Source organism: Mauremys mutica, chromosome 1 (genome assembly GCF_020497125.1).
Source record: "Mauremys mutica isolate MM-2020 ecotype Southern chromosome 1, ASM2049712v1, whole genome shotgun sequence".
Taxonomy (NCBI): Eukaryota; Metazoa; Chordata; order Testudines; family Geoemydidae; genus Mauremys; species Mauremys mutica.
The window spans coordinates 121,103,249-121,127,090 of record NC_059072.1 but is presented as its reverse complement, the minus strand read 5'-3'; the positions used below and the strand labels follow the sequence as shown (position 1 = coordinate 121,127,090).

Sequence of the window (23,842 nt, the reverse complement as noted above, 5' to 3'; positions counted from 1 at the left end):
GCCTCTGTTTGTCAGAGGGTGGAGATGGATGGCAGGAGAGAGATCACTTGATCATTATCTGTTAGGTTCACTCCCTCTGGGGCACCTGGCATTGGCCACTGTTGGTAGACAAGATACTGGTCTGGATGGACCTTTGGTCTGACCCAGTATGGCCATTCTTATGTTTGACCTGATTGTGTCACTTATTTCAAAAGCTTATCTTCAAGAGTACAGGATGTTGACAGGGCGCAGTGCATCAGGTAATGTTGAAGTATTTGCCAAGACTGTCCACATTCACAATTGGGGCTATTCCTCAGCTTCCACTTGGTCATATTATGACCAATCTTTGCCACCCCAGCTCTGTCTCAGTTTAGAGTACACCAGTATGTTCGTACAGTGTCAGTGCCTGGGGGGAAGTGAGGGAGTTCTAAAGGAATCAGGTTCTCCAAGATGATCAATATTCCCCTTCAATTTGTTTCACTGTAACTTTCCACAGTGGTATTTTGGGGTAAGAGATTTTCAGGGCAAAGATCTTTCTGCATTTCAGCCTCTTGGGTGGTAGAATGTGTCTATACAGTGGATGTCTTAGATCATGCACTTGTTTTTGTCTCTCCTTTTTACTGAAGGCATCCTGCCTCACTGATGGTGATGCAGTCCCCTGGAGGCAGCATATCAACCGTGTGGGAGTCTGTTTCAAAGTCCCTGTGATGATCCTACAGGATCGATTGAGTTCAGTATCAATTTTGTATGTGTGGCTGAAGCATGACCATGCTGGACCACAGTACTCCGCAGTTGAGTAACACAGGGTGAGACTGGTTGCTCAGACTTTTTGGGGGTCAGCTCCCCTTTTTTATTAGCTAGTTTATGCAGTACACAACTCCTGGAATTCCCTTTTTCGTTTAGCTTCTTGATGCTCTTTGAATGTCAGCATTCAGTCCGTGACCCCAAGGTACACCAGATACTCATAATGCTCAAGTATTGTTCCATCCTATGATATCTGAAGTTTTTGCATGGCTAGGGTTTTTCATGTGAAAGGTGCACACTTGGGGCTTGCTAAGATTGGCATTCAGGAACCATGTGATATAATATTTTCCAGGTACGCTCAGAGAGCCAATTAGAATGCACTCAGTGTCCTCAAATCTTTCTGATTGGGTGATGATACAAAGATCTGCATAAATTAATCTTCATATGTTGAGGGAATTCTGTGTAAACATTAAACAGCAAGGCTGATAGAATCATGGGGCAGTCCATTCTGGTGAGCATGCTGTTGAATTTTTTGACCAGCCACCTCAACATTTAACAGTCTATCCTCAAGCAGGGAGGAGATGACCTGGACCATCTTGCTATTTCTCAGAGTTCTTGCCAATTTCAGTAGACGTGCACTATGGTTCGCAGTTTCATCAGCAGCTGACAGATGAACAAGATTCTAAACCATTTTAGATGTATTGGGTTAGGTTTGCAACTTTGCCATAGCATGAATATCCTAAGCAGAAAACAGCTTGGTCATCAGTCAGCTACCCTTCCACTATTGGTGATATTCTATGCATTATAATCCTCTCATATTGCTTGTAGGTTGAGTAATATATGGTTATTGGGTGATAGCTCTTTGCAGAGTCAAGGTTTTTTATGTGATTTGAGTAGTGCAGCCACTTGTCTGCTCCACAGCCTGGGTATCTGCGTTGTCTCCATGCAAGAGATAAAGATGACAAGCAACCACTTCTATATTCCTGTCCCAAAGGAATAATAATTAGACACACCATCAAGTCCAGTTGCCTTTCCACATTTCAGTTTCATGTATTTGTTTTCTTGCACAGGAGAACAGGTAAATGAAACTGAAACCTTATTGCTTAAGCTGACCCTTTTTCTTGGTAACATTTTAGCGCTGTTTATAGCGGTGGAATAGCACATTCATAATTTCTGGCTCTCTTCCAAGCTGTGAGTTCACAAAATGAAACCCCCAATAGACTGATGCTTGGTTCTTTTGAGCATGAACATGCTATAACTAATGTAATAAATATATATTTAGACAACTATAAAAATTGCTCTAAGAAACTAATGGAAATTATTTTTCAGCCAAGTAGAAAAGTCGTGGTCTTAAAAATAGGTATGCAGATTTTGTCATTTTGTTCTTCTGTGCCTTTGTGCAACTGAAGAACTTTATTCATACTGAGATTCCTTCAGTCATCATTTTCTTTTGCAGTCTAGTATATTTTTAAAATGTTGCACACAAGTAACAGTAGAAGCGAGAATGTGCATACAAAAACTTCCGCTCCAAAGATCAGTGCAGTGGGGTGCTAGACCAAAACAGATTTTGAGGTAGAAGTCTGCATTGGCTTTACTGGGACAGAAGAGAGAGAAGGACCACACATCTTGCAAAGAAATAAATGCTGGAGATATATATTCAGTGGAATACAGGTTTGACTAGTCTGAAATGTAGTAGGACTGTGGCAGAGTAGCCTAGGAACTTGTTGAGTGGACAGAACTAGTCAGTAATGTGGGTTTTCTCATAATTGAACTCTACATCTAGCCACCTTTGCTCTTTATATTCATACTGTCAGTATAGTGTGTTGGAAGGGTAGAAAGTCCAAAGTTTAACTTAGTAAATTTACTAACTTTTACTTGCAAGAATGTAAAGTGAAGTGGGCAAAACCATTCCAAGTTACTTAATGTGTCTTCCAATTGCCTTGCGTTTTAGAATAGTCTGCTGCTGCTTAATCATTCCTTCTTTTAAGATTTGTAATTAGTTGTATTTATAAATATTATACTAGTGTGTCCATTTAAAATTATTTTTTCTAAATAATTGTTAGCTTAACATTTGGGCAAAGGAGGAAAATCCTTTAACCCAGTGGTTCTCAAACTTTTTTACTGGTGACCCCTTTCACACAGCTAGCCTCTGAGTGTGACCCCCTCCTTATAAATTAAAAAGACTCTTGAAAAATATTTAACACTATTATAAATGCTGGAGGTGAAGCAGGGTTTGGGGTGGAGGCTGACAGCACGCGACCCCCCACATAATAACCTCACGACCCCCAGTTTGAGAACCCCTGCTTAACCATTTATATGTATGCACTGTAATGCTTCAGAATGGGTACTTAATTTTATCAGAAAGCCTAGTGATAAGTGTTGCATAATACAGAATTGGTTCCGAAATAAGGAAATAATCATTCTGTATTGCTTCTCTGTGTCCCTATCCACGTACAGGGAAGAATTCCAAAGTAAATGATCAAACTGCCTCTTTCTGCCAGCAGCATATGGAAAGACAAAGTCCTCCTCTACTAAAGATTTTTCTTCATGTGGCTGTTGTGTTTAAATCTGACAAGAAGAGTGGCACCTGGGAAAAAGCTAGGAGCAATATGGAACTGTTTCTATTTTTGCCTCCAAATACTTAAGACTGCTCTTCCTCTTGCTTCATTGGCCTTGGTTACAATAATCCAAAGCAGTGTCATCAAAATTTATGCTGCTTAAGCTAAATTCTCTCCTGTTCTGCTGGTCTAACAGCAGATTTTGGTCTTCCTTGTTTCATTCTGAAGTTGGCTGCAGTCAGTATTAAGGATGAAACAAACTATAGACTTTTAGAAAAGATGATAATTTGATAATGACTTCATAAGGAAACTTGAAGTTTCACTTGTCTAGTATTAACTTTTCACCTCCTAGACTTTGTACAGTGTGGTTGTTTGAGTGAGTGAATCTTGCCACTTTCCTTTTAAGTTCTTTAATGCCTTCAGCTGTTCGGTCACTCCCTTATTAGTAATGAGAAAACCTTTGTCACTGGTTTTGGTGGCCTATGTAACATAAGGATGGTCATCTCATCTGCTTTCCAGGTGTCCCACCACAAGTGAAATCCTTGTTACCAATCTTGACAGAGACCAAGGATAGAATAAGTACAGGAGACTGATCTACCTCCTTCGCTCAGGATGGATCCATGGGTCTGTTCCAATATGGAAATTCCACTTGCCCTTCTGACAAATGCCAACTCAAAATCCCCATAATACCCCTTGTCGAAGACCTGTGCCATAAATATTGGATCATTTCATAACAGAGATGCCTTAGAAGATTTAATTGATTATTTTACCTTTGTTACCACCACTCAGTTTAACATTCTGGGGCAGTGGGTAGCTCCTCCTGTATCTATCCACCATTTCTCTTATTTCAATGCAGTGTCCCTCATGTCTCCAGCATAGGGTGGTGAGGATGTCAATGAAAGCCTCTCATCTTCTGAACTCTCTAACAGCAAGCATCAATGAATGTAAATCAAAATGATGGATTTATTTACACACTTTTTTTGTTTAGATTTACATGATACCTGATACACCTATCTAAGGCCCTAAGCACTTGTATCATGAAGTCATCATCACTTTCCTCTAGATCTTCTTGAAAGCATCTGTGTCTTAGATCTCTTCAGGATTTATAGGGATCTGCCGCTTACTTCATAGAGCTACCCCCTCCCCCCACCGATGCTTGATTACTTGCATTCATCAGTATATTTGCTTTTTTAGGCTTGATAGTTTGCACAAGAATGTAATTCTTCTATTGTAGGTACCAAGTACAACCACCTAAGCCAGGACTCTGCTAGTAAGGTTCCTACTTTTGTTACTGAAATAACTTTTTTCTTTCTATTTTATACCCCATGCCACCTGTACTCCTGTTCCTCCTTGTTCTCCTTCCATCACCCATGGGATTGATTGTCTGTCTTGATTTGGGCCACTACTTCCTTTCCTTGGTTGTCTTCATCTGTGTTCCTCTTCTGTTCTGGAGCTTTCCTGGTGTGTGTTATGGCTATTGTCTGGCTTCAGATTTTAAGTATTTTGGCTGTGGCCTAACTATTTTGAATTTTCTTCTATTAAACAGGCTTATTCTGAAGTTTAAAAAGTAGAATGGGGACAGCAAAGTGTGTCTGTATATATATTAGGGCTGTCGATTAATCACAGTTAACTCACACGATTAACTCGAAAAAATTAATCAGTTTTTTTAATATCACTGTTAAACAATGGAATACCAATTGAAATTTATTAAATATTTTGGATGTTTTTCAACATTTTCATATATATTGTATTCTGTGTTGTAATTGAAATAAAAGTATATATTTTTCATTACAAATATTTGCACTGTAAAAATGATAAAAGAAATAGTATTTTTCAAGTCACCTCCATACAAGTACTGTAGTGCAATCTTTGTTACATAACTGCATTAAAAAACAAAGTAATGTAAAACTTCAGAGCCTAGAAGTCCACTCAGTCCTACTTCTCATTCAGCCAATCACTAAGACAAATATGTTTGTTTACATTTACAGGAGATACTGCTGCCTGCTTCTTCTTTACAATGTCACCAGAAAACAAGAACACACGTTTATATGGCATTTTTGTAACCAGCATTGTAAAGTATTTACATGCCAGATATGCTAAACATTCATATGCCCGTTCATGTTTCGGTCACCATTCCAGAGAACGTGCTTCCATGCTTATAACATTAGTTTAAAAAATGTGTTAATTAAATTTGTGATTGAACTCCTTGGGGGAGAATTGTATGTCCCATGCTCTGTTTTACCCTTTTTCTGCCATATATTTCATGTTATAGCAGTCTTGCTGACCCAGCACATGCTACTCATTTTAAGAATACTTTCACTGCAGATGTGACAAAACGCAAAGAAGGTATCAATGTGAGTTTTCTAAAGATAACTACAGCGCTCAAGCCAAGGCTTAACAATCTGAAGTGCCTTCCAAAATCTGAGGGATGAGATGTGGAGAATGCTTTCAGAAGTCTGAAAAGAGCAACACTCTGTGGAAACTACAAAACCCAAACCACCAAAAAGAAAATCAACCTTCTGCTGGTGGCATTTGACTCAGATAATGAAAATGAACATGCGTCAATCTGCACTGCTTTGGATTGTTATCGAGCAGAACCTGTCGTTAGCATGGACAGGTCCTCTGGAATGGTGGTTGAAGCATGAAGGGACATATGAATCTTCAGTGCATCTGGCACATAAATATCTTGTAACACCGGTTACAAGAGTGCCATGAGAATGCCTGTTCTCACTTTCAGGTGACATTGTAAACAAGAAGCGGGCAACATCATCTCCTGCAAAGGTAAACAAACTTGTTCGTTTTAGTCATTGGCTGAACAAGAAGTAGGACTGAGTGGACTTGTAGGCGCTGAAGTTTTACCTTTATTTGTTTTTGAGTGCCCTTTTTTTGGTATATAATTCTACATTTGTAAGTTCAACTATCATGATAAAGAGATTGCACTACCGTACTTGTATTAGGTGAATTGAAAAATACTATTTATTTTGTTTTTTACAGTACAAATACTTGTAATTAAAAATATAAAGTGAGTCCTGTACACTTTGTATTCTGTTGTAATTGAAATCAGTATATCTGAATGTAGAAAACATCAAAAAATATTTAAAAGAAATGGTATTCTGATTGTTTAACAATGCAGTTAATCACAATTAATTTTTTTAATCGCTTGACAGCCCTTATATATAGTAAAAAATTAAAGACTTTCATTTTAATTTTTCATAAGTGAATATCAATGAAATACTAAAACATTTTAAACAGCTTGCAATATGATATTAAGCATGTTTTGTTTTGATTGTTGGTAATATTTTTGGTCTTGTCCCTTGCAGTGCACTTGAAGATCTGCTGATGTCTCCTGGGAAATCTAAACTCTAAATAGCAACATTTCTACTAATGGATCATATTTCCCATTTTATTACTATTAAGGACATTTTTATGAGAACAAATTATTATAGGCTATGTGTTCATCTGTATGTCCATCGCCTTAAGTCATAATCAGGGATCCTAGTTTTTTGTGATTTAACACCCCCTCCGACCCCCCCCCTCCAAAATCTGATACAGCATAAAAATCCATGTTTTTCCACAATTAAAATGAAATGCTGTGTTTTAGTTTCCTTAGTCACTACATATATACACACACACAGATATCAGTTGTACGTGTTTTATTGATATATTTACAGTTTTAAGCAAGTTTGAAGCCTGCCAGTGCCATCAGTCATTAGAATGAACCAGACACAGTGTATTGTTTTTTGCTTCTGTTGATGGCCATGCTGTTTTAGCCTCCTTGTTTTCGTTAATTTTCATTCAGTTTAGTGCTTTCCATGTGTTCTACAGTTGTCTGCCTTCAAACGTAATCTACAGAACAGCATATTACTATCAACATGAAATTTGACCTCACCAAACTCAGTGAAATTGTCTTTAGGGTGACTTTTACAAATATTATTTCTTTTATCATTTTTACAGAGCAAATGTTTGTAATAAAAATAATATAAAGTGAGCACTGTACACATTGTATTCTGTGTTGTAATTGAAATCAATATATTTGAAAATAGATAAACATCAAAATATTTATATAAATTTAAATTATTGTATTAACAGTGAGATTAATCATGGCTATTTTTTAATCTAGTTAATTTGTTTTGCGTTGCTCGCATGCATTAACTGAGATTATTGGCAGCCCTAATGTTTTAATTTTTTCATAAAATATAAAAACCGAAGATTCTCTGTAAAAACACACATGCTGTGTTTTTTCCATGGCAAACTGATTTCTATAATCCCTAGTCATAATGCCCTTCTTGGCAGCACAGTTAGTTGTTGTGGAGGAATTAGATATTACTTATAAAGGGACTGTGGCTTGCTTCAGGAACTTAAATATCATAGTGATGGCTGCCTTCAAATACTTTTGATAAAGATGACTGAAGAAAAATGGAGAAGAAAATAGAAAACATATCTGAATCACCTCTAAACAGAACATTTTTTCATGAAGCACTAATGACCGAAGGTGTGCTTTAAATGACACACCCGTGGTGGCATCTTGTTTATGCAACAAATGATATCTTTCAGGATGAGTTAGCATGTACTTTCTGATCACCTGACAATGAATACCTTAATTGCCTACAGTTAAAAAAAACCCTGCATAATATGACCAGATGGAGCAGCAACTGTTACACATGCCTTGTAGTCTCAGTTTAAAAAAATCAGCCACATCAGGGTGTGCATTCCTAGACCATTACTGTGTAGCTTGGGTGTATTATATTTGACAAGGACTTTGGCCCTATGCACCAATGGCTCACTCACTCATGGCATAGTATTATAAAAATTACAAAACATGGTTTGTTGCACTGTAGCTTAAATTCAAAGTATTTTTTTAAATCACTGTATCAGGAAAAATAACTTATAGAAACTGGCACCTTAATATTTTGAGTTGTGTTTTTTGTTTGTTTTTGTTTTTGAGCTGTGCTTTAATGTTAGTCTGTCCCTTATACAAGGAGAGGATCTAGAACAGGGGTGGGCAAACTTTTTTGCCCAAGGGCCACATCTGGGTATAAAAATAATATGGCTGGCCATGAATGCTCATGAAATTGGGGGTGAGGGCTCTGGCTGGAGGTGCGGGCTGTGGAGTGGGGCCAGAAATGAATTCAAGGTGTGTGGGGGAGGCTCTGGTCAGGGGTTGGAGTGTGTGGGGGGGTGAGGGCTCCAGCTGGGATGAGGGGTTGGGGGTGCAGGAGGATACTCTGGGCTGGGACTGAGGGGTTCAGAGAGCGGAAGGGGAATCAGGGCTGGGGTAGGGAGTTGGGGCACGGGAGGGGATCAGGGGTGCAGGCTCCTGGCAGCACTTACCTCAAGCAGCGGCATAACCCCCCCTCCAGCTCCTGTATGGCCAGACAGCTCTGCGCGCTGCCCTGTCTGCAGGTGTCACCGCTGCAGCTCCCATTGACCACGGTTCCTGGCCAATGGGAGCTGTGGGGACGGTACTTGGGGCAGGGGCAGCGTGTGGAGCCCCTCTGGGTGCCCTTACCCATAGGAGCCAGAGGGGTGACATGGCGCTGCTTCCAGGAGCTGCACGGAGCGGGGCATCTAGGAAAATCTGAGCCCTATTATTATTACTAGCACTTGTGCTCCAGTCTATATTTGGGAAGTTAGTCTCCCATGATCACACAATTCCCATTGGTATTTACTTCATTAAAAAGGTCTCTATCTATATCCAAATCGGATCCCGGCAGTCTGTAGCACAGTCCAAGCACTATCTCAGGGGAGGCTCTAGTCGCTTTCTTCCCCAGTGTGATTTTTGCCCTGACAGACTCTGTCTTATCCATTCCATCCCTTCTTATTTCTTTACAGTCTACCTCATCATTGATATACAATACTACACCACCACCTTTGCCTTTATTTCTGTCTTTCCTAAACAGCACATACTCTTCAGTACCTGTACTCCAGTCATGACTACTATTCCACCATGTTTCTGTTATCCCTGTAATAGCCGGTTTCACTTCCTGCACCAGTAACTCTAATTCCTCCATTTTGTTACCTAGGTTCCTCACGTTGGTGTACAGTGTGAGCACTGTACATTTTGTATTTTGTGTTGTAATTGAAATCAATATATTTGAAAATGTAGGGGAAAAAAAATCCAAACTGCAATTAATCGCAATTAATCTTTTAAGTTAATCATGTGAGTTAACTGATTAAATCAACAGCTCTACTTCAAACTCTTTTCCCCCAACACATTTCTTGTGTGGTATCGTGAGCCCACTTGTTACTTATTTCCAAAAGCAGTCAGATTTTATCTTGGCCTTCAGCTGAAATTTTTAATTTCTCATATTGACTAAAATACTTCCAGGGATCCAGAATCTTCCTGCCAGATTATCTGCTATAGGCATCAACTGCATTTCATCCACTTTGTCACCTACGTCGACTTTCCTATTTCAGAATATACCTCTGGAACTTCCTTCCTGGTATTCAGGACAGGACGTTCTGTGAAGTCTTTCAACTTCATCCCACACTAGGCCATGCATTGTCTTGATCATTCTGCATTGCTATGTAGGCCTCTGTTCCTTACGTGTCTCTCCTTAGTCACAGACTGCTCTCTTCATTTGTGATGCCCATCTCATGCTTTTTCTTTGCCATGGAATCCTTTTTCCTCATTGCACCTCATTTTAAAATCTCTTGTTTGTTTACAAATGACACTTTTCCTAATACTATATTAGGGACATCATGATTAAAGAAAGAAACTTGTATATAAAATGCATTTTGTCTCCATGCACTTAATTTTTGTTCGTACTAGTTTTGCAGCCTTTTAATTTTTACTTTCATTTCATGATACAAAATGGAAAGTATTATTCAGATGGACAAGAAAATTACCTCTAAAACTGTCAAACAAGAGCTCATGAGGAATGCTTATTAAATCTAAAAGACTTCTGGTTGCAAATAATTATTTATAGCAGCATGTTACAAATAGATGCCAATAAGGGCCTTGAGTGGAATTTCTAAATTATCAGGTGGTAAGATCTAATTTCCTTGATGTACGTAGTTTCCATTAACATTAATGAGACTTGCACTGGGGGGCAGGAATACACAATAGGTATGAAATACTTCATGAGAAAACTATATAGCAGTTCAGAAGACTGAGGACAGCAATATGAAGACCTTTGTGGTCGGTTGGTCTGTCTTAATGTCAACACAGACTGTTTCCTCATGTATTGTGGGATCTTCTGGACATTCATGTGACTAAACATGTGTTTTTTAATATAGTTAAAATAGCATTATGTAATGAAATGTTTGGAATAAATCATTAGACTTAGTAGTGTTCCTGCTAATGCATACTTAAAATCTGTTGCCGTGTTTTCATTCTAATTTATCCTGAATTTGTTTTTATCAGTAACATAAACGGAATTTATGCTGTTGTGTGTCAGAGCTGATATCTGACTACTATTGTGCTCTTTATATCAGAGGGGTAGCTATGTTAGTCTGGATCTGTAAAAGCGGCAAAGACTTCTGTGGCACCTTATAGACTAACAAACGTATTGGAGCATGAGCTATCGTGGGTGAATACCCACTTCATCGGATGCATGATATATAGCTTATTTACTAGATAATTAACTTTTTGCTCATGATTTTGTCAAGCTGCATTAGGATGGTAACTGGAATTTAATTAAACACAGAACAGCATATACAACTTAATTTTATTAAACAAAACAAGCCGTTAATGCGGTATCTGACCAGTTGTGCTATATTAATATAGCTTGACCGCAAAAGTTAAATGTTTTCCTTCTGATTCTTTCTTTATATAGAACACACAATGTTTTAGATAGAGGCTTATGGATTCAGCATATTTACTTTTTATGTAAATGTTTTAAAAGTTATAAGTTTAGGCCTTAACATAGTTTGTTTTAAATTCAGATCCAATTTTAAACTGGTTTATTTGTAAACATAATTTTTATTTATTTATTTTATTTCCCCCTCCACCCTGATCCCTTTTTCTTCCCCACGGCTTCTCGTATGACGAGAGAAAGGTTCCAGTAGTGTTTTATCCATCTCAGTGCACCAGAACAAATGTGTTTCTTGGTCTGTTCTTTCTCTGATGTCTATTACCCTGCCAGTGCAGGATTACAGTAGACTTTTCCAGTGTTTGGTGGTTTTCCAGTATGGTTGTAAACATCTCATGCCATCTAGGTGAGAACCATGTCAATGATCTAACATATCTCACTGCCAGTTTCCTTGATACTCCGCCCAAATGCCACTCTTGTTTTCATCCTGTTATTAATTTATGCCAAAACATTTAAAATTATGTGCACAATATATTAAAATTCTGCCAATTTTATTTGTCAATACATAAATGTGGCTCCAGCATGGCAGTGGGGAGCACAAGCCACTGGCTGCATTGAGGAGAGAGATCACCCTGAAGCCCTCACCTCCCCCAATATGAGGACTTGGCAGTGAGGCTGCACCCAATCCTGACACAGTACAAGGCCTGGGCCTGCCCCAGAAGCACCCCTCTGTACCAGGCACACCAGGTGTGGGAGAGCAGGCTCAGCCCAGCAGGATCCAAGCGTGGAGGGGCTTAGTGTGGGAAGATCCAGGTGTGGGGTGAGAGGTCTCTGTGTGTGGCAGTCTGGGTGCTGGCAGCTCAGTGGGAGATCTGAATGCAAAGGGGCTCGTTGGGGGAGTTCCCGGTGCAGGGGCAATGGCACTCTGCAGTGGATCCAGCTGAAGGCGGTTGGGACTCAGTGGTGGGGGAGGATCTGGGTGTTGGGAGATGGGGCTCGGCGGGGGGTCTGGGTGCTGGAGGAGTGGGGCTTGATGAGGTAGGGGTCCAGGTGCAGCTGTTGAGGATCAATGGGGTGGGGGACTCGACGGAGAGGTCCAGATGTAGGGGGTAGGGCTTCTCAAGGTGAGGGTTCGATGGGCCTGCTTAACAGGGAAGCCCCAGATGTTGCCAAGGGGATGCTGCATGCCAGGCTCCCGCTCCTCCCCCACCCCCTGCGATTCCCCTATCCACTTTTCTTCTCCATCCCCCTCCCTCCACTCCCACATTTGCCTCCCCTGCCCTATTCCACCCCCCTTCTTCCCCTCACCCTCTCATTTCTCCCAGACCCACCGTCCGCATACAGTGTTGCTCAGAAAACAGGAAGGCTCCCAGCACACAGAAGGGGAGCACGACTGGCACTAGGTACCCAGGAGGCGGCGTTCAGCTGCAGAGTCAGCGGAGGCCAGGCGCAGAGTCAGCGGAGGCCAGGCACAGCCTCCTTCAGCTAGGCAGCTCTGCGCATGCCTCACCTCTGTTTGGAGGGGGGGGGGCGGAGAGGAAGCAAACCTCCCCAGAAAACTGTACCCATGCTCATCCTGTTCTCCCCCTTTTCCCCTCCCCCCCTTGTTTTCTACAGGGAAGCACAGGAATTCTGCGGGGGGGGAGGGGCTGTTTTCTGCGAGCGCACAGTCACAGAATTCCCCCAGGAGTACTAATTATACCGCCTTAAGTAATTCCTCGTCCTCTGTGTTTATACCCTTCAAATAATTGTAGTCTGTTGTGTCCCATTTTGGACATTACTTAGCCTCACTATATATAATTTTTTTTTATCTTCCTACTTAAGTTCCAACAAGCCTCTTAGTTTTGTTGCCCTTCTCAGAATGCCCTCTGCGTGCTCCTCCTCCTCCCCCCCCCAAATCCCGGGGCTGCAGGGACTGAACCCGGATCCTGCACCCCAACCCCCTGCCCTGAGCCCCCGCTGCACCTCCCCTGCAGCGCAGCCCCTTGCCCTGAGCCCCTTCCTGTGCACCACACCCCCTGTCCAGCCCTACATTCATGGCCCTGCATGCAGTTTCCCCACCCAGGTGTGGCCCTTGTATACATGCGGATCTATATATCTGCAGCTTTGTGATAAGCTTGCTGTCAGAGCATCCCCTCAGATTCTGCTGAAACATGACAGAGGCTGCTCTTATACAAGCAACCACATCTTTAGAGCATCTTCCAGTACTGTCTGTGATACTGCTCATTATTTAGAAGTGCTGCCATGCAATTTGGTAGTTACAGTATGTCTGTAGTAATAAGAAAATGAGTTATAAGAAAACAATCTAGGCTATGGCTTCTCTTTCCCTGTTCCAGCAAACAGTACATCTCATCCTTAATTATAATTTTATCGTAGGGTGGGAGTTCATCTTCAGTATACGGAACTAAATAGGCTGCATTTTAGAAATTTTTGTTGTGAAACGGCAAACGAATCTAAGGTTGTTTATGTAATATCACTTGTAAGAAGGGGATTAAAAAAAGACATTTAATTAACTATCAAGACATACACACCTTAGAGTAATCATGTGATCTCATTATTGTAACCATTGTCCTTCCTCTTCCCTTTCTTCATTTTTGTCCATTTATAATCCTTTTGTTGTGTTCTGAATTTAGATAATACCTGACCTGGAAAACACAACAATCTCTTAACTTTAGAGACAATGTATTTTTCCTGCCTTTTTTAATTTTTACTTTTTTTTTTAAAGGTACAAAGGTCCAGACTTTAAAGGAATCTGGATGTTGCAATACTGAGCATTGCAGTGACTGATTGACTTAGGTGCATAAGTCACTTTTGAAAATGAAACTTTGTCTCCTACGTTAGTTGGGCATTGCAATGCTGAATAGAGCAACTTTCTAAGTACCTTTAAAAATCTGGATTAAAATTCCCAACTCTGCTAGATCTGTGGTTGCACAAAGGCCTTTGGAATTGGAAAATTTAGATTTGCCCTTCCTATTGATTTTTTTCCTATGGCTGTAAAGTGATTTTAAAAAAAATCACGCTATAAAAATATTTTTGGATGTTTTCTACATTTTCAAATATATTGATTTCAATTACAACACAGAATACGAAGTATACAGTGCTCACTTTATTTTTGATTACAAGTATTTGCACTGTAAAAAAACAAAATAGTCTTGTTTTAATTCGCCTAATACAAGTACTGTAGTGCAATCTCTTTATAATGAAAGTTGAAGTTACAAATGTAGAATTATGTGCAAACAAAACTGAACTTAAAAACAAAACAATGTAAAACTTCAGAGCCTACAAGTCCACTCAGTACTACTTCTTGTTCAGCCAATCGCTAAGACAAACAAGTTTGTTTACATTTGCAGGCGATAATCCTACCCGCTTCTTGTTTATAATGTCACCTGAAAGTGAGAACAGGCATTCTCATGGCACTGTTGTAGCCAGCATCACAAGACATTTATGTGCCTGATGTGCTAAAGATTCATATGTCCCTTCACGCTTCAACCACCATTCAGGTGGACGTGCATCCATGCTAATGACGGGTTCTGGGTTAACAATCCAAAGCAGTGCAGACCGACGCATGTTCATTTACATTATCTGAGTCAGATGCCACCAGCAGAAGGTTGATTTTTCTTTTTGGTGATTCGGGTTCTGCAGTTTCTGCAGTGGAGTGTTGCTCTTTTAAGACTTTTGAAAGCATGCTCCGCACCTCGTCCCTCTCAGATTTTTGAAGGCACTTCAGGTTCTTAAACTGGGTTGAGTGCAGTAGCTGTCTTAGAAATCTCACATTAGTACCTTTTCGTTTTGTCAAATCTACAACAAAAGTTCTTAAAATGAATAATGTGCTGGGTCATCATCCAAGACTGCTATAACATGAAATATATGGCAGAATGCGGGGTTTTTTAATGAGCACCATCAGCATGAAAGCATGTCTTCTGGAATGGTGGCTGAAGTGTGAAGGGGCATACGAATGTTTAGCATATCTGGCACGTAAATACCTTTCAGTGCCAGCTACAAAAGTGCCATGCAAATGTCTGTTCTCATGTTCTGGTGACGTAAATAAGAAGCGGGCAGCATTATCTCCTGTAAATGTAAACAATCTTTTTTGTCTTAGCAATTGGCTGAACAAGAAGTACTGAGTGGACTCTGAAGTTTTACATTGTTTTGGTTTTGAGTGCAGTTACCTGACCAAAAAAAAAATCTACGTTTGTAAGTTGCACTTTCACAACAGACATTGCACTACAGTGCTTGTATGAGGTGAATTGAAAAATACTATTTCTTTTGTTTATCATTTTTACAGTGCAGATATTTATAATAAAAAATACACTTTGATTTCAGTTACAACACAGAATACTATATCTATGAAAATGTTGAAAAACATCCAAAATATTTAATAAATTTCAATTGCTATTCTATTGTTTAACAATGCGATTAAAACTGCGATTACTTGACAGCCCTAATTTTTTCCACTTAAAAAATTGTACAAGAATCTAGTCTCTAAGGCATATTGCTATAACATACAGTATTGTAAGGTTGGTTCTGCCTTTAGTTATTCTGAAACAATGCTCAGAATTAAGTAAAGCTGTTCATTTTGAAAGCTGTAAAGTCTTCAACTAACACTTTATTGTAGTGTTCTGGAGATACTGTATTGACGTTTGAGAGGACACTTGCTTTATAAACGGTTATTTCTCCAAGCACTTGGAACATATTGAGAAAATTACTTATTGGGCTGAAACTTTTGTGCTTTGGTGGGCTTCAAGTGTACATACCAACACGCACATGTGGAGCACCACAGTTGTGTAGGAAAGTAGTATGCATTAGTATGCAGCTGCATTCCTCTATTTGAATGTGGGAACCAGTATGAGAGTAAAGGCTTTTTTTTAAAATGGAAAATTGTAAGGAGAACACTGTCAGGTTACTGTTTTAAAATGAATGTCAGTTGTTATTAGTAACACGTAAACTCTTAGTTTTGATTAGTATACATCACTTGTGCTGGCTCTTTACTCTTTTTTGCACTTTGCTCATCTTAGAAAATGAAATAGCTTAGTAATCAGTTTTCTTGTAACTTTTGCATTTGCACAATGGTGTAAAAGGTGGCTTGCAAAAATTACAGGGGAATTCAGACCAATGTGTTTTCACTTTAAAAATTCACGAAAACCTTTCTATCAATGCTTATTGTAGCAAGCTTAACTATGGTAAACTGGACTTTTTTGAGGGGTGGGGGTAACTGAAGATATAAATGTAATGGCATAAACAGCAATACAAAATTCTCTATACATACAGATTATGGTTTCTGTGGGCCCATGACTTCAAATTTCTTGCCTCTCTTTTTCATTTAAAATTGCAGTAACTTTGCACTAAGTTGTTCTGTATTCATGGTAAAATCCTATTTCCAATTGCTTTTCCATTTGTTGTGCAGATTTTTTTCTAAAACTAGGCCTGTCACCTGAGAATTTAAAAGTTTTACTTTTCAAACAGTTCTTACATTTCCCTGAGAGTTGGATTTAATGAAGCAAGCCTTATTTATAGAGTTAGTCATTATAAATGTCAGCAAAACATCTTGCCAGAGTTTGCTGATTTGTCAGACGAAGTATTCCACGTAACCCTGTTGATTTTGATGAGATTCCACTGGAAACCTGTCTGCCTGGTTTTTGGCCAGCTTGCCCACACAACTCCCGCCAGGTGGGCTACTTCAGAGCCAGGGCAGCCTGCTGAGCAGCCTGCTCTGGCAATGGGGATCCCAGTAGATCTGGACAGAAAAACGTAATTCCTTTTTCGTGGAGAATTCTGAAAATGGTTGGTGGTTCTTAAAGTGCTTATCCATGTTGGTGCACATTTACCCCAAGCACTTGTTTATTGTTTGTCATCCATGTCAGTTGAGGTCACACCTATATCTTGAGTGTCCGCATGCCTCCCATTTTGAGCCTCTAGTTGCGTGTTCTCTATTTCATCTATTGATCAAAACAGCCTTTTTAGTAGCAATAATATCTGCTAGGAGGGTGAGGAAGATGCAAGCACTCTCGATAGGACCTCCATGCACAGAATTTCATAAAGACAGCGTCACCTTGATATCTCACCCAGAGTTCTTGCCGGATGTAGCCCCTGACTTCTATCACAGTCAGGTAATATGTCTGCCTGTTTTCTTTCCCAAACCACATTCCAGCAAAGGGGAGCTAAGCATCACATTTTCCATGTACTTTGAGCACTTGCCTTCTACTTTGACAGGACCTGAGCCATTTTTGATATCCTCTAGATAGGATGAAAGGTCAGGCACAAAGACTTTTTTAGATTTCTACTTGCATTAAATATGGCTATTATTTAGCCAACAAAGACCCTCCATTGAGTGTTACAGCTCATTCCACAAGAGCTCAAGCAGCTTCTGAAGCTCTTTGATGGGTGTTCCAATACTGGAGATGTAAGACAAGTACTTGCGATTCAGTACGTATGTTCACCCAACATCACTCCATAATAGCAGCATCGAGATCTGATGCTCACTCTTTCATGGCTGTCTTATAGTCATAGTTCAGGTAGTCTCCTATCACCCACTACTTATGATCTAGGTTGCTGCTTGAGTTAACAGCAGCGGAATATAATGTGGACAAGCACTTGAATGAATGGTTGTCTGTATGTATTTTGTGACCTGCCCTCCTTCCCTGCTAATAGAGTCCTAAAACACAAGCATTCTGCATTGGTTGGGGCCATCCTTCAGGTGGGAGGCATAAGGACACTTAAGGCGCAGGCAGGGCCCCAGCAGAGACATTGCTGACCAAAACAATCTGAACTGGGGTACATGAACACCCAAAGTGGAATGTATATGGACAACACCTTACAGTAACTGCAGTCCTTCTAGATGTAAGTAACAGGGTTTTTTTGTCCTGACATAGAACAAAACCAAATTTTGAAATCTTAAAATTCTCCTCAAAATGGAATTACTGGTCTCTGCCTAGCTCTATTTATTTGTTTGAAAAATTCAATAAAATGTCCTGAAATCCTGTTTTGTTTGGTGGGGGGGGGTTGTGTTGCTGAAAGATCTCAAATCAGTTGCTTATCTGAAAACTCATTACAGACCTACTTTGATGTATATAGCATTTCTTAATTCTAGTGTCTTTCTCCTGTCTCTCTCCTTATGGCTTGTTACTCAGAAAATACCTTGAAATGCCCTTTAAAAAAGAAATATGCATCTTTCCACAGTACTTAGTTTTCCACTTCTGTGTTTTTTAAACATTGTTTAAAATGTACGGACTAGCAAATATCTTGGTTATAACAGTTGTTTCTGTTCAACGTGAGTCAAATAATTCACTAAAAAAATCCACAGGATTAAGGGTGATCCGTTAAGTGGAAAAACTTCCACCCAACTTTCCGAAGTACATACAAATGGGCAAACATAGAATCATTGAGTAGCTTACGCATTATTTTTACATTGCAGCTGTTCACAGATGGAATCACCAACAAGCTTATTGGTTGCTATGTGGGTGACGCAATGGATGATGTGGTTTTAGTTAGAATCTATGGAAACAAGACCGAGCTGTTAGTAGATCGAGATGAGGAAGTGAAAAGTTTCCGGGTGTTGCAGGCCCATGGCTGTGCGCCACAACTCTACTGTACTTTCAGTAATGGTCTATGCTACGAGTTCATGCAGGGAGAAGCACTGGATCCAGAGCACGTCTGCAGTCCAGATATATTCAGGTAAACATCTTCAAAAATATTAAAACTCTAGAATGCATTTTGGGAAACTAATGTCTAGGGCCCTACCAAATTCATGGCCATGAAAAATACGTCATGGACCGTGAAATCTGGTCTCCCACCATGAAATCCGGTCTCTTGTGTGCTTTTACTCTATACTGTACAGATTTCATGGGGGAGACCAGCATTGCTCAAATTGGGGGTCCTGACCCAAAAGGGAGTTGAAGGGGGGCCACAAGGTTATTTTAGGTAGGTCACGGTATTGCCACCCTTACTTCTGCGCTGCCTTCAGAGCTGGGCGCCCAGAGATCAGCGGCTGTTGGCCCAGGCACCCAGCTCTGAAGATAGCGCACTGCCAGCAGCAATGCAGAAGTAAGGGTCGTAATACCATACCATTCCACCCTTACTTCTGCATTGCGCTGCTGATGGTGGCTCTGCCTTCAGAGCTGGACTCCTGGCCAGCAGCTGCCACTTTTCAGCTGCCCAGCTCTGAAGGCAGAGCCGCCACCAGTAGCAGCACAGAAGTAAGGGTGGCAGTACCGCATCCTCCCCCATATAGTAACCTTGTGGACCTCCCCCCCCCCCAAAAAAACCCTCCTTTTTTGGGTCAGGACCCCTACAATTACAACACCATGAGATTTCAGATTTAAATAGCTGAAATAATTAAATTTACAATTTTTAAAATACTTGGACCGTGAAATTGACCAAAAAGGACCATGAATTTGGTAGGGCCCCTCCTTATGCAGGAAAGTTGTCAATGTGGAGCATGCTATTGATAACCATACACAGAAGAACTTATGGAGGTGACTGACTGTGTACACATTTTAGTGTCCAAATGCTCTTCTGCATGTAGTCTGCAACAATCTAGTGTTCTCCCTCCAGGTGGCCATTATAGCTCAGTGTTTCCCATCCAGTCTGGAAGGATCGGACTTGGGTCTTGTAGGTAGTCTACTCCCTCCTCCTCCAGCAGGCCACAGGATACCATTTTAGGAGTAAGGAAGTGCTGTTGAGCTTTGTCTGCCAGTGCTTAGCTCTTTCTAGCCATCCTGCCTGCCTCCCACACTCCCTTGCTCCTCTCACTTATAAAGCATATATGTTTTGTGGAAACAAACTTTTTGAAGGAAATTGTGTGACCTGTGTATTCCGTGAAGAAATTTTAAATTTAAAGTAAAAAGTCACCAATAAGACAAATATTAAAAAAAGAGATTTAAATGTCAAGAAAGCAATAATTAACTACCAAATGCTTTTTGGCAATCTGTTTGTAACTAGTTCAAAAGTAAGAATGTAGTAATACAGTAACCTTTATATTTTACAGACTCATAGCAAGGCAGCTTGCTAAAATCCATGCTATTCATGCACACAATGGATGGATCCCCAAATCTAACATGTGGCTGAAGATGGGGAAATATTTCTCACTCATACCTACAGAATTTACAGATGAGGAAGTAAATAAACGGCAAGTGTTATTTTATTAAATATTTGATTACTTTTTTAATAACTCATTTAATTGTCTCAGTTTTCATCACATACCTTATTAACCAGCTGAGGGGGGAAAACATAACTGGAGTGTTTTTAGACACCCTGTACCCCCCGACCCCATATCAATTTCCTTGTAAATGCTTCTAAGAAGCAGGATAAAGTGATGGGTTTGACCATCCTTTCTATTTTTTTTAGCCACATTCTTCCTCTAAGTCTGCTTTTTCCTTTCCACTTGAAAAGAGTACACATTACTAGACTTGTGTTCTCCCACAACTAGGACTATGATATTGTCATGTCTCAGAGCCAAGTTGTTCTTAAAGACGTCACCTTTGGAAAAGTAGTAGGAATTCTTTCCTTCTTCCCATCTTATGTTTCCGTGACTTCACTACAAGTGTGAGCAGTGAAATCTGGACTAAGATGGCTTACTCAATTATGTGTTGAAATAATGGGAATACAGAAAATAACTGACCAAGTACACTAATGTATAAATTTCTGTATGATTCCTATATTATTAACACTATGCTCAGAAGAGAAACTTTTTCAATTTTTTTGAACCCCAAAAGGTTCTTAAGTGATGTTCCAAGTCCTCAAATCCTTCAGGAGGAGATGGCCTGGATGAAGGAGAGACTGTCAAATCTAGGATCCCCAGTGGTGCTTTGCCACAATGACCTGTTGTGTAAGAATATTATCTACAACGAGAAACAAGGTAGGTATTGAACACAGCAGTAAGTAATGTTTCATTCCATACCTGTGTTGTATTTGTATTCTGTGGCAATTGTCTTAGGGCGGGTGTAGAATTATAATTCAAATTCATTAAATCACTTATGACTTTTTACTAATGGTAGTAAGTGAAGTAAATTTGCTGCTTGAAATCAAAGTTCAATGTAATGGTAGCAGTATTTGTATAAATATATGAACTGTCTTAGCAGCTATAACCATAATTTTAATTCTAAAATGTTTTTAGCATGTGGAAAAAAATCTTTATATTATTTTCACTGTAATGATTTAGTCTGTAAAAATGGATTTCAAACTATCAAATTGTCTTTTTGTCTTTGTAATTTAATAGAAATCTCATATACATGTATAAAAGGTTGTCATGCATTCAACAACCTTAGGTGCTAATGTCTCCAGGTTACTTTGTATTATCAATGTATTGTTCTGATTTGTCAGATACATTGGTGCCAAGGAGGAGTTCCCCAGGGTGAAGTATCATAATGATACTTATGCTACTTTCAATGGCTCAGTTTATATCCTGCATATGAGGTACACAGGCATCATAATGTTGAAGATTTTTTTGTAAAGATTATTTTTTAACTCAGAGAGAGGGAGTAGGCTTATCTTGGAAATGGCAAATCAAATTTTTGTTAATTATTTTCAGATCTTGTAAATACTTGAACCCTTGAAAGAAATCCTTGTTTTTAAAAAACAAAACAAAACCAAAAAACTAGAAACTATCAAAAGTTCTCATAGAAAACCTTAATTCCTTTTAAGGTTTGGTTGTTTAGTGGTTTGAGGTTCGGTTACTAAATGATACATTCAAGAGGCAAACATGGTGAACCAACAGTAAATTTGGGACATTGAAAACATGGCTATTATGGTGCAGAAAAATGCTTTAACGAGACTAATAACTCAATTTCCCATACCTCAACCCAAATCCCCAGAAGTCTGTGAGCTGAACTGAAAGTAACAAGTTAATTTTGTAGAAGCATGTTGGTAGTTGCAGGGAAGCTTACAATTGAGATAGTGAAGACTTTCTCTTTAAAGAGAAGTATACCTTTACCCCGATACAACGCTGTCCTCGGGAGCCAAAAAATCTTACCGCGTTATAGGTGAAACCGCATTATATTGAACTTGCTTTGATCCGCTGGAGCGCGCAGCCCTGCCCCCCTGGAGCTCTGCTTTACTGCGTTATATCTGAATTCGTGATATATCGGGTTGCGTTATATCAGGGTAGAGGTGTATTTAATTTCAGATTTGTCTGAGTAATTTAATATTATCTTGTAACTTATCACTTAATTGACAGTTAGCTTATCACTAAAGCCAACATATTTGTTTGAAATCATTAAAATTAATGTGAACAGCATTTAAGGTGTTCTCTATCAGACATTCAGCAGTAATTGAGGCCTCGTGTCTTAGTTTATGTGCTTTACAACTCACATAATATTTGATACAAAATAAATATTGAAGTTGTTTCTGATTTGAAAAGTGGCTGTGTACATCATTTCTACATCAACTGTGCTCCTTCGATGTGTACCAGTAAAAGATCTTTTAGCTGCAATCTGTATATATGCGACCTCTCTTCTGAGTTTGGTCTTTCCTTCTTGCACATAAATACTAGTGCTATATGTTCTGCAGGCTAGCGTAGCCATCAGCTACACCTTTGCAGCACCATCACCTTCCAGTATATACTCTTGGATACCTGTGCAAGTCTATTAATTTTAATTAACTATTGAGTTAGTTCTAACTATTGAGTAGGAGTTAGCAAGCAATTTTGTTGAGGTTTTTGAAAGGGGGGGAAAAAACTTCAGTTGTTGACTCTGCAGTGCTAATAACAATTAAAAAGGGGGTAAAAATTATTTTTGTCACTAAAGTAAACAGATCTGATTCTGAATACACAGATCAGACCTACTGAGAAAAGATACTATTTTTAGTCACTTTTCATAATAGAACCATGCTTTAGGGTAAAATGCTTAAACAAAAACTATAATTCAGTTAAATGTTCACTATCACGGTTGATAAGCTTAACATTCCCACTTTGAAAACAAATGCTATATGCTTCTCTTTTTTATAAACAGAGTGGAGGAAAAAAACAATGCCAGCAGTGCATCACTTTTGAGCAAACCTACAATAACCAGTGTGTGAGTGTTTAGTGTTTGGGGACAAGGTGGGGAGGAGGGAGGAATCTGAATGTAAAGCACTTAGGCTTCGAGCTGGTTGTAAATAACTGAATGGGAAAAGATTTGAAAGTATATGCAATAGCTAGACTGTGTCCATTAAAGCTTACATGCTTGAATATTGCAGCACATCATGTACGTTGTTGTAAGAACTCTGCAATACCGAGATACAACAGGTACTATTCTTATAGTAACCAAACCTCAATGCCATCTGCAAAATAAGTATTTGTATATTGTGAAAGCTGTGTATTTTGTACCATACACTTTTACAGTGCAAAACTTTATAAACCCGTGTTACGTAATACAGTCTTAGAAGGAGGAGCTTCATCTTTATTTTTGAAGTGGAAACTCAGCTTTAACTTTAACTGCAAATAAAAATGAATCAGATCAAGTATGTTCAGCCAAATAAAGATCATTTAAAAAAAAAAAAACTCTAAAAATTAAGTATCGGCATTCAATGAATTCTTCTTTGAAGCTGCTTTAATAAGAGCACAGAGAACAATATTAAAGATGCAGTTCGCTTTCTGGAGTTGTTACTGGCCTAAATATAGGAAGATAGATAAAAGTTCAGATTATGCAGCAGTATTCATATTAGTCCTTTCAATATCACCTTGATCTGCTCTCTAAAGAGTCTGGGTCTAAACCCGCACAAACAGAATGCATAATTCACCATTGATGTTTGTAGCACTTTCATCAGCATGTTGTCTAGTCATGCTTAGGCCAAGTGTAATCAAACTATGTAGTATATAAATCATACTATTTTAAA

General features: G+C 39.3%; 1 protein-coding gene across 4 annotated transcripts in view; it reads left to right on the top strand.

The window, feature by feature from the left end:
- The window catches only part of ETNK1 (ethanolamine kinase 1), an 81,694-nt gene that overhangs the window by 36,186 nt on the left and 21,666 nt on the right, over nucleotides 1–23,842 (top strand). For 3 of the 4 annotated variants that reach the window (XM_044993410.1, XM_044993389.1, XM_044993400.1), the window contains 3 exons: nucleotides 18,447–18,706; nucleotides 20,019–20,159; nucleotides 20,746–20,888. In XM_044993410.1, coding sequence (XP_044849345.1) covers nucleotides 18,447–18,706; nucleotides 20,019–20,159; nucleotides 20,746–20,888 — 544 coding nt within the window. Of the gene's footprint in view, nucleotides 1–605; nucleotides 786–18,446; nucleotides 18,707–20,018; nucleotides 20,160–20,745; nucleotides 20,889–23,842 lie in introns of all 4 variants that reach the window. The other variant, XM_044993420.1, reaches the window with a different exon arrangement.